Source organism: Acanthopagrus latus, chromosome 2 (assembly GCF_904848185.1).
Source record: "Acanthopagrus latus isolate v.2019 chromosome 2, fAcaLat1.1, whole genome shotgun sequence".
Classification (NCBI taxonomy): Eukaryota; Metazoa; Chordata; class Actinopteri; order Spariformes; family Sparidae; genus Acanthopagrus; species Acanthopagrus latus.
The window spans coordinates 5,240,380-5,252,194 of NC_051040.1; the positions used below are offsets into that span (position 1 = coordinate 5,240,380).

Here is an 11,815-nt window from a genome sequence, read left to right on the forward strand (position 1 = left end):
CAACTTTCTAAATTGCATTTAACGCAGCCTGGTGTTTGAGATTCAAGCTGCAGTTTAATTAAAATAGTTACTGTATGCTGTGATTTAATTTGGCTTTAGTCAGCGTTCCCTCGCAAGTCTTAATGTGTTGCTGAATGATTGCTCTAAAGTCAGAGTAGCATGTCGGCACTTCCTTGATACAGTATCGAGCTAAAAAAGGGGCGCGCACTCAGTTGTTTAATCCTGTACCCTGTTTTCTACTGTAGCCATCCTTTTCAGCAGCACATCTGAAGAGCCAAAGGTTAAAGAAAAATACCCAGGTGCGGATGCACCCAACTCCCAGGAAGCTGTGACCCTTCTTATAGAAAAAGGCAATAAAGATGCACATTAAATCCAGTGGGGTAACACAAAGGTGGAGGTTGTAGTCTTGTGGGGGCTCAGGTGAGCGTCCATCATTAAGATAAAGTGACCTTTTTCACTTTTTGAAAGGGAAGACGTGGGAGACCCATCTGATGCAGTATCCACATGCTTTTCTTTGACTTGAAATACTGACTATATATAATAACTGTTGGCAGATTTCAACATTATCTGTGGATGTAGTTTACAGGGTTTTCATTCAAGATTTGAAGATATTGCTCTTCGGGCTTTATCAGATGCCGCTTGTATACACACCATTCAAAGTCGGCCCCTCTCCCCCCTGCTTGAGATCGAGGAAGAGAGCAGCAGCGGCCGAGCAAGCCAGACTGAATGAATAGTGGGAGCAGCATTAGCATAAACAAAGAAGTGAATCACAGAAATAAAAGATAATTTTCTGATTGTTTCACACTGGTTCTAAAGCACAAATAAACAAGACCACATCTCCTTGTATCCCTGCAGGAAGGTGCCTTATTGTTGGATTTTTTTTTTTTTTGTAAAAAGCTGCTGAAAAGAACGCTGTCGTCTCTGCTCTGTGTGTGTGTGTGTGTGTGTGTGTGTGTGTGTGTGTGTGTGTTGCTGAGCCCCGCCCTCAGTCAAACAGATACACTGACTTGCAGCACTTCATGGCAGACTGAGAGCAAATAAAGGAGACAGACAATATAAACTGGCCACTATGTCTAGAGTCCTGACCTCTCGCTGAGCAACACACAATTCTATCATGTCATATGCTTATTGTGATTGAGAAGGATTACTTTAGTATGACTGTATAGATCCTGCTGCATAACTTTAAAGAGCTTGAGTCCAAGTGTTGTTAGTTGTGCAGAACGTCATTACAAGCAGGGCAAAAACTCCAACTTTACAATTAATAAAAGCACAACCCCAGGATCACAGTTCATTGCATTTTAAACAGGGTTTGACTTCATTCTGTTAGAAATTTGTTTAAACACCCAGGGTCTTACCATCTGAGGGCACAACTTGGTCGCAATTGCCCATTTTGCTGACAAAGCTTAAACGAGGCCAGCTGGGCCGTGTACTACACAGAGCTGCATCAGCCGGGGCGAGTGATTAAGGTGTTGTGAATTGTAAATGCGGTCCCACCAGAGAGGCCCGATGATGATTAACCTTGAATCTCAGGAGTCGTTCCCAATAAATCCTGCAATGTTTATGAATATCTGTTTGTAATCTCAATCTTGACAATGGTTGTACAAAATGTAATAAATCTCACACCAAGTAAAGAGGATATTAGTCTGAACTGTTTCCAAGTGGACAGCTTGGCTCTCAGCCAGTTTCAGGGCACAGCATGTGCAGAATTACTATGAGCAATGCTGAGAATTTGCAATTGAGATCAGTTGAAGGATATATTAACAGGGGAACGGTGAACAGATGTGGAAGCAACTGACAGTTATTCTTGTAGTTATTAAGTATGGGAACCCAACTGCCACTGGGAGGATAACCTTCACATGAGGAGAAGTGCCCCTCAGTGGCACATTATGGGGGATAATGTCCATTCCAGATGGGATGGTGTTTGGTGGAGACCATTTCCTATTTATAACTCAAGTGTCATTAGTGTAGCAAGTATAACACAATGACAACCTCCTTACAACATTAGGGATATATACAGGACCCCATGTTGGACGAACAATCGAGGGACACTTGAAGTTACACAAACCCATAATTGGCACTTGGTTAAAAATGAAACCCTAATAAAGAGTTATTTCAATTCATGCAAGAATTCAAGTAATTACAAAAAAAGTGGTTGTAAGTGAAACAGATTCTTACCCAGAATGCTCGAGGGTTCTCTCGATGAGACTCAAGAAACTGTATATCAGCAGCCTTTCAGTTACAAACCTCGCTGATTGAAAAGATTTGTTTCTTCAAGTGCCTCAGCATGAAAGTGAGTGTGAACATTATTTAGTCTGCTCATTTATTTTGATTCATTTTTGCAATCAGATCAATTCTGCACAAGTGCGTGGGGCACAATAGTGAGCCATTAAAGGATTCCTCCAAAAAAGATGTTTCTTCTCTGCCCATTGTGAGGTTCAGTAACTGGTCGCCCATCAATAAGCCTGTCGGTTTATCACGGGACAGTGCTGAGACGCTCCACTTTGTGCAGTGTCCTCCTTTTGGTATGTGGCATTTTAAGTCGTTTTAGTTTTGCCCTATTTCTTCTCGTCTCTGGAAATAAATCAGGACTTTGTCAGTGATCAATGGCGATGGATATTAAAAGAGACGGAGCAGGAATGTTAGCCCCTTTTTGGCAGTCTGGGCATGCGAACGCGTGGCAGTTCTGCCTCTCCAATCATGTGTGGAGAGTTGTCAGAGCTGGACGGCCATGGTGGGCAGGGTTATTAAGCAGGATGAATGACTAAACAGTCTCTGCAGCTTCATTCAGCCGTCTCATTAGAGTCGACGGTGAGAGACTGCTCTTTCTCGAGGAGCCATTGGGAGGGCCATTAGTGTTGCCCCTACAGTCCTCGTCACTAAGCCCAGCAGGCACCACAATTTCATCCGCAAGACTTACCTCAGTTGTATCAGCCTTCTTACTGTGTCCACACTTCTCTGTGAAGATATCAATTCCCAAACCCGCAAGTGTTCCTAGACTTAACTAGCTAATTTGTTCATGCTGTTTTTTTTAAAGACCCACATTCCTTGGCATCTCTTTGAAAGCATCGCCAGCTCCGATAATAACTTTGATGGAAGCTAATTCATTTTCACTGATCATCCCTGTAATTAGGCAGTCGTGGTGATTGGTCGTCGACTCAAATGTGAACCACATCTCTATCCACCGCGAATCCCTCTGTAGACTGGATGGCTAATTTGGGTGGTGCCCACAGGGTACAATATTACTTTGAAGCCTATGCAAATCAACACATTACGGCACCAGCAGCATTTGTTGCCAAGAACAGGTGTACAGGTGTTTGTCATTTATTAAATTTAGCCAAAGATTTAATCCGTGCAGCTCACATTTTAATTAAATTCTAGCTCACTTAATAAATTGGCATTTGATTTGATTAAGCACGGAGCAGCTGTGGAAGACAGCTCTCAGTTTCACCACTTCAGGAAATCCGCAGATAAGTATTAAGGCCGGCACACAAAACCCGTGTCCCAAAAATCCTCCTGTCAGACATGGAAAGATAAATAGCTACATAATGGGCACAACTGAGCCAGATATGATTTGTTTCCATTACCCGAGACTGACTGCATCTTTATTAACACTGGCAGACAGTTACAGTAGATTGCTAGCTGGTTATATGGGACTGCCATAGAGGGATATGTTTTCTGTTCAATGAGAGCCTTGCTTGCTCAGAAGAAGCTGTTCAAATGAGGTAAATGTGCAAATAATGCACCTTCAGTCACGGAGCTGAAGTGCTGGAAAGCCAGTGCGCACTTAATCTCAGTAAAAGACACTCCATGATTGCTTCTCTCTCTCCTATGTTTTCAGCCAGTTTCGGAGGAGTTCCAAAATGGCGAGGGCTTCGGGTATATTGTTGCATTTCGTGCCAATGGAACCAGAGGCTGGAAGGAGAAGATGGTCACTTCAGCCGACTCCACGACATACAAATACAGAGACGAGACGTTCCCTCCACTTACTCCCTTTGAAGTGAAGGTCGGAGTGTACAACAACAAGGGAGATGGGCCGTTCAGCAAAGTTGTCATCATCCACTCGGCTGAGGGAGGTGAGTTGGTGTTTGTGGTGGCTTGTTTTTGTGAAGAGCAGAGGGGGGTAGTTTTCACGACTGTAAGGCTGTCAACATTTTGACTTTGTTTCCTTTCACAGAGCCGAGAGAAGCACCGACTGATGTGAAAGCTCACAGCATTTCTTCGTCGGAAATCAGGGTCACTTGGAAACCACCCAATCCTGGCCCCGGAAGACCAAGAGGATATGAGGTGCTCATAAATTATTTGCCTGATCTCATACATTTACATAAAGTCTCTCGACATTGTCTGCATGCACGCTGTAAATGTGTGCATCAGAGTCGAGATTGAGAACAGCAGTTTTTCGTAACTGTTTAACAGGTCAGCTACTGGAAAGACATGGAGCAGGAAGAGTCGGGACAAAAACAAAGAACTGTGAGGAATGAAACGTCCATGGTCCTGACAGGACTAGAGGGCAACAGTATGTATCTCATCACAGTAAAAGGCTTCAACAGCATCGGCCAGGGTCCTGCCACTGCTGCTGTCACAGCCAAGACCAGGAAAGCCCGTGAGTACAGCGCTGACACTAATCATGTTATGCTAAATATAGTATGGAGGCTACCTGTTAAGTTCGCCCTAAATCCCCTTATAAAAAGTGTAGTAATTGACCTAGTTGGTTGAAAAAGCTGTTTGAAAGTCCTTTTGAATTTGGACCCAGAGTGTCGCATTCTGTCCTCAGCTCCCGCTCATCCTCCGTCCAACCTCATGTGGATTCAAGAAGGCAATAACGTATCGCTGAGCTGGGACCCAGTGAAGGCAAAAGACAATGAATCTGATGTCATTGGATACATGGTAATGATCACTTTCTCAACTTCTTTCATTTCATAGCATTAAAGGATCATGTTTTTTTTGTATATTTCCAATCCTATTTTCCCGTGTTTATGTGTCTGTGTGACTGGGGGACAACATTTGTTGTCCGTGAAAAGGGCCGAAAGGTAAATCCCTGTGTTAAATGTGAAAATATCGGGAGAGGAGTGAGAGGTAGGGCAGAGACATCAGAGAAGCAGGGGGATGGTAAATACAGCCAGAAGAGAGCCAGAAAATTTCTCACAAATAACACTGAGAATCAAAGGGCTTATTCAGCCAAAGCAGAGCTGGTGATGTTTTAAATTCTCAAACCAAGATGGTTTTGGTGAGTTAAATATAATTTTTATTAAATTACTGTTTCTGCAAATGGAGTCTGATTCTGAATTCTTCAACAAAAAGGTTCATCTTTATCCCATAATGTTGTTGGACACTAAGAAGAACAATTTGAGTGAGTGATAAAACATTGCTATAGATTAAAGAGTGTTTTTGTTTTACTGTCAGTTTGGTTTTGATGAACTTATCCGAAATTAAACTAGCATCCAACTGTGCATTTGCCTGCGCGCTGTCTTGTAACTTTGACAGCTTTGTACTTACAAAGTAGCACTTCGTTTGTACTGTTGATTAAAATGGGAGCGTTCCTTGCCTGCAGGTGTTACTCAAACAGGAGGGCAGAGGCCACAACCAGGTGACGAGGACCATCAACCCCTCCACCATGCTCTCACTGCCAGAAGGAGGCACCTATATCATTGAGGTGCGCGCCCTCAGCGAAGGGGGAGAGGGAGCGGTCAGCTCCCAAGTTCGATTGGTCACCTCCTCCGGTAAGCTCGTTAGTTTCCTCCCCTCTCAGCCGCACACTCCATTACATGACCTCTGAAAGACGATCTCTATGCACAGGCTGTTTTCTCTTTGTAGCAATCTTATGTTCTCCCTTAATTGAGTCGCCACAGCTGTTGTGCGAGCCAAGTTTTCTTAGGCTAATACTGTTTTAATTACCTCGCCCACACAAGCCTTCCTACTCTTGCACAGCCAATTAACTTCTGAGCAACAGGACGAACTGAAAGTTTGCAGCCCTGCGTGTGACGTGACCGGCCAGCTTCTCAGGGCGATGGATTTCTGTTTTCTTCCTCGTTTCCTTCCCTTCCTTGTTTTCCTTATTTCGTCCAAGTGCCAAACTCCATTCATTAAAAAGATCAATGGAGCTATCTAGCATTGAAAATGTATGCACTTCAGACATTTGGTTTACCATCTTTACTTTCATCAGTATTAACTCTCTCTCTCCTGAAGTGCTGTATCTTATATATTATACATAAGGCAGCCGGACTTGTTCCAGCCTCTACAATACAGCACTTAAAATTACCATGGCATGGATGACCTGAGAGCCTTCATCAATAACCCTCTCTCCTCCGTCTCTTAGGTGTTCGAGCAAAAAGCAACCAGTGCTCAGTGCACCGCCTGCCGCAGAGTCTAACATGGACAGCACTGCTCCTGGTTCTTCTGGTGCCTTCAGCTTCCTGGTGAGGCCACTGTGCCATCGTCATTGTCATGAAGGGAGCCACCGGTCTTCTGCTCCCTTATTCCCTCTGACTGCCTGCTTGCTTTGGCCTTACCCATCCCAGCGGGCCGGAGGCCTGCCAAAGGGGGGTTTAGTCTGCCAGTTAACATGCAGCTCTTCACAGTTCATCCTTTTATGTTCCCTGTTTCTTTCAGAGGCCCTGGACATTTTATTTGCGCATTTCTTTCCAACCTGACGGTAGTGTTGTACTGTAGTGTACATTGTGTGGAGAGATTAATCATTTATTTTAACATCATGCGTTCCTCTCATTGACTGGCATCTAACCACCTCCAGACGGCTCCTACAGCTCTGGGACTCTACAGAGCGTGAACAATTCCTCGAAAGCTGCTGTGGTAGTAATACAGGGATCAGCCGGCCTGTTTCTTTTCATTACTTATCTGCATCAATTTACCCCTTGGCTGCCTAACAAGCAATGCAGCAGAAGCTCAGTAGAGATAAGTGCATTGTTTTCTTATTCACACATTGAGAAGAAAAAAAAGTTTTTTATGGAACCGAGAATCTTACTATTTCCAAGACTTGCTTTTTTGTACATTGTGTTACCTTTAGAGAAAAAAAAAACACATTGTTGTGTGTCAGCTATGTCAAACTCTCTGTTTTTGGTAGTGGTAAAGCAACGCTTGGTGATACAGTTTGTTGACTGTTGGATGTATGGAAGTAGGAAACAGGTACTTACCTGTAGTGCCCAAACACTAGACAAAGACAACTCTGTAAGGACTCTTGGTATCAGTACAAATAAATGTGATGTATATTTTTTAAATGCTTGTTGTTTGTAATTTCTAACTGCTATAAATAACAATGGATGAATTGATTGATGTTTTACAATGAACTCATTAATCATGTTCCCTGCAGAGAATGTTTCTCAAAGCCAAAGGTGACATCTGCAAAAAAGATATTGAGTATACAGCAAATAAAATAAAAGCATCACATTTTCATGTTTGAGAATGTGGAGACAGAAAATGTTTGAGTGACATTTTATGATAACTATCATTAATGAATCATACATTTGTAGTTAATTAAACGTTAGTCGATAGTTAATTGACCATTTATTAAGAAGTTGTAAAGGTTCATAAACATCAGTTGCAACTTAACAATAAACAGTTGCTTGATAAAATGGTTTATCAAGTATTACATTGTTTGTTAACAGTCAAATAACTATATATCAACTACAAATGTACCTTCTATTAATGATGTATTGGCTTTAATAAAGTATTAACCAATGTTTGCCATTTTAGTTCTATAAATAGAAAACATGGTGGGGTTGATCCTAAACTGATACTAGTGTTGGAAATACCTCCAATACTGCTCAAAATGCTGGAATCGCTATCGGTGGGTACACAAGTTTATACACAGACCAGCTACTACATGATTTATTTCTTAAAAATGGGACCCTGCTCCTTACATGCAGTATCCCATATAGTACCCAGAATTCATTCGGATTGGTAGCTGGTCTCGGCTGATACCCAAAGTTAGGTATCAGGATCCGTATTGACAAGAAAATGGTATAGCTATATCTCTCCTTAACAGGGATTGAATATTGTTGATATTTTTTTTCTTTTTTTTGCTTACAAATCAACTTGACCTGAAAAATATAATTAAAATACAAATTCACAATGGTGCTTTCGCTCTGAATTGCATCTAAGTTTGTAAGATGTCGCTGGTCAAACAGTTCAGTCAGACAGTTCTGCACTTCAAACACACCACACCTCACGAGTTATCCAAAGTGTGGGTTGATTGAATTCCACACACGTGGCATTAAAGGCCACAAAACTTTGTGTGATAAAAGAAGCATTGTGGAGCCAAATGTGGTAACATCAAGAGTATCTCTCCCTCCTCTCTGGCTCCTCTCTTGCCTTGTCTGCACTAAAAGCTTATCTCTCACTGGGCAGAATTCCAGCAGAATTTGCCTCAAGTGTAATTAATGTTAGAATGGAGATCTGAAGTCCTAAAGCCTTGTTTGCATGAGCAGACCTTTTTCGCTCGTTGTGCCTCCAGCTCCCTGGACTCTCCATTACAGAGTCAGAGTAACCTGGCTCACCCGCTCAGGTTCAGACAAGGGTACCAGCTCACCCACAAGAGATAGGACCACACAGCAAAACAGAGGACGAACACTGCTCCAAGCAACGTCTATCCCGTGGATACTCCTCTTCTCTCAGACCTCTGTGTTTTGGTTACATTCACAAGGGGAGGATGGTGAGGTGGGTCTCCTCGTTCTAACTTGTACATCATTTCCGTCTGTAGTGCAAAGCATTAAGCTGTTTAATGTGGATGGAGAGGGTTTTTGCGGTGCTTTTAGCCTGTTCAATGACGTCGGCTCAAACACATGCCTCCACACAAGTGCTAATGTACCGACCTTTAATTATTCATGCAGCACCTGTCTGTGTTGGCGCATCTGATTTATGATAATGGATTATGTATCCTGCAAGGGGACCCATTTGGTTCGGAGAGCCAGAAGCTATAGTGTCAGCAATTAAAACATGAACTCCCCTTAGGTTAATGTCAGTGTGTGTGTGTGTGTGTGTGTGTGTGTGTGTGTGTGTGTGTGTGTGTGTGTGCGCACGTGAGTGTGTGCCATTATTTACTGTACTTTTTAGTTGTCTACAGTATGTTATGTTGATGATTTCAGAGCTAATGTTTATTACTTGAGATCAACATCAACGTCCGTTTTACAGTTTAGATTTCCAGACTTGCAAGTTAAATTTTCTGAAACCAGCTGCTATAAATCACTGTTTGCTCTGAAATGTTCTTTTATTTTTTACTTTTTACTGATTTAAATATAGAGGTTGTCATATTTACTGTCATTTTCTGTTTGTATTAATCCACTGTTTGAATGGCTCACTTTTTCTCTTGCTTGTGTGTGATTTTGAAGACAAAGAGTCAGAACAGTACAGGTTTTAGGTCCAAAGGGGCCAGAGTTTAAACTTAAAACATTGATCAAAAATAGACTAATATTATAAACAGAATGTGAAGAGAGAATTTTGTTGACATTGTACTAAAAACACTTATGTACTTTGCTGCAGAGACATCTTAAGTTATCATGCTAACCAGCTAGCTGCAGCCGCAGCCCCTGTTTTAAAATGGTACCTCAAGAGCAGCCAGTAGACGTACACAAGTTCTAGGATACTTATTTTAATAAGTAAACACAATGAACTCACAAAATGGGTGAGGAAAAAATGTTTACATGGTTGTTTTACGTATTTTCTTCGTACACCTTCTTTTAGCGAACTAAGACATGGCTGAGTTATCTCAGTAATTCAACGAGAAACATTCTACATTCGAATGTAACATGGTTTATCTTTCCACTAACACCTCCGGTTTGGTCAAAATAAATCCTCTAATCACATAATCAAGTATTTTGCAAGCACTAACCGACACTTTACCTGCTCTTGCTCCTCTCCTCCTTCACGCCTCTCCGGTCCTCACCAGTCATGTCCTGGTCAGCGCCGGTGAAAAATCACCTACATGCCGTATCAGCTGTCAGCGATGTTGCCTGTGATGAGTCCTCGGCTAACCCAGCTAATTAGCTAATGGCAGCTAGTCGCTACAGCTAAAGATAGCTAGCAATTGTAGTAGTTTTGGTGCTTCCCCTCTATATCCTTGGAGCTATATTGAATTCTAGCCACATCTTACACATTGCCCCTTTACAGAGTCACACTTCACTGGAATTGAATTAACCTCTCTCCTTGATAGGGTTAGCAACACACATAATCTAACAGCAACCCTGAAGCTGAGGGATTCAACATCGCTGCTCCAAGGACACTTCCACAGGAGTGACACCCAAGGACATATGCACCACTTTATGTATCGTCTACTGTGATTGCAACCAATATATTATTTTGAGTTTACATTTTGGCAAAGATGGCAAGGTAGTGTAAAGTTTCCCTCCTCTCTTTCCTCTTCACGCTGACAGCCCTCCCTCTGAAACTGTAAAAACACAAGAACAGTGACCCATCTGCACCGAAACAAAAGCCTCAAATATGCCACCCCAGCAAGTATCAGTTAATACTACTTCTGTCTTCATCCATGCCCACATGTCCTTTAGCCTCCTAAAGTCAAGTATTAAATTGTCTCAGTGGCGTCGTCGCTGGAGTATCTGCTCCGTGATTGAGAGCTGAGCTGTGACTTTGCTTTTCATGCGGGTCAAAGTTTAACACTCATCCTGAAATTGCCAGAAGAGTAGAGCCCTTCAACAGATGCTGCTGCTACAGTAAGAGGAAAAACTGTAATATCATACTGTAAGAGACTGTCTGTGCGACATGTCATTTTCTGTGTTGCGTTTGATGGCTCTGCTTGCACAGTAAGTAAGTTGCAAGAACTGGTTTATTTCAACGGCTGATACTGTTAAATGAGACCATGATGATGATCGGTTCAAATGGGGGTGAAAAAAATAAGATGATGATAAAATGGTGTAATAATGACGGCGTGTGTGTCTCCATGTGTGTTTTTTTTTCGGGACCACACACAGTTTCCAATGAATTAAAAACCATAATTGTGGTTTCCCCCTAATTCAATTTAAGCTGCGATGTTTCTCAATAAGCTTTAATTAAGTGTTCTCAATCTATAATTCTCTACCAATGTATGTCTGGTTAATAGTTAATCTTTTAGTTTAATTAAAAGCTTGTGTGTGATGTGAGACCTTCTGTGATAATGAAACACTCTCCAGATAGATGATTTCTGAACCATCGAATAAGATATCAACTTATGAGTTATTTCCCATCTTAGCTAAAGACATTTTGTAGTTTTCTATAAATGTAAAAATATAAGTCTTGGGACTTCTAGTACCGCTGGCTAATTTGTGTTTGCAGTTGGAGGTTTTGGTTTTTTTTTTATGTTTGGATTTTCGGCCTGTTGTCCCCAAGCAGCAGCAGAGATGGCAGAGAATGAGAATCAGGGAAGTGAGCCATGTTCTGTTGAAGACTGTGAACAGCGGGATTAAAGGAGCAGCTTTGCAGGGAGAGTCAACATCCAGTATTGTATTGCACTAGTCCAGTAATTATTGAAGTTATAATTGAAGTTGTCTTTTGACCTCTAAAGCCAGCTGTGCTGTCAGGAAGCCTCGGTGCACTCTGTGTTCCTCGGTTGAGCTTGGCCAGACATAAAGAATTCATGCCTTCTTCTGTGTCTGTTTACAGTCCTCTCATTGAACCAGCAGCAACTTATTCATCAGCCTGTAATTCTACCATTTTGTCCAAGGACGCTACATTAAAACCAGGACACAGCAATGGAGACGGAGCCCCGGTCATTCCAATGACAGCTGCTCAGTTGCACATGAAGTCAAAATGGCACAACTAGCCACCGTTTTGGAAAGTCTTTTTTTCAAAATGTTGACGTATGGGAAGTCTTTGC

The 11,815-nt window shown here is 42.1% G+C and overlaps 1 protein-coding gene across 3 annotated transcripts in view; it reads left to right on the forward strand.

The window, feature by feature from the left end:
* The window catches only part of cntn5 (contactin 5), a 104,764-nt gene extending 97,535 nt beyond the window's left edge, over positions 1 to 7,229 (forward strand). For all 3 annotated transcript variants that reach the window (XM_037082599.1, XM_037082608.1, XM_037082617.1), the window contains 6 exons: positions 3,839 to 4,073; positions 4,175 to 4,284; positions 4,414 to 4,600; positions 4,772 to 4,884; positions 5,549 to 5,717; positions 6,314 to 7,229. In XM_037082599.1, coding sequence (XP_036938494.1) covers positions 3,839 to 4,073; positions 4,175 to 4,284; positions 4,414 to 4,600; positions 4,772 to 4,884; positions 5,549 to 5,717; positions 6,314 to 6,417 — 918 coding nt within the window. In that variant the 3' untranslated portion in view covers positions 6,418 to 7,229. The remainder of the gene's footprint in view (positions 1 to 3,838; positions 4,074 to 4,174; positions 4,285 to 4,413; positions 4,601 to 4,771; positions 4,885 to 5,548; positions 5,718 to 6,313) is intronic.
* Positions 7,230 to 11,815: the final 4,586 nt, after the last annotated feature.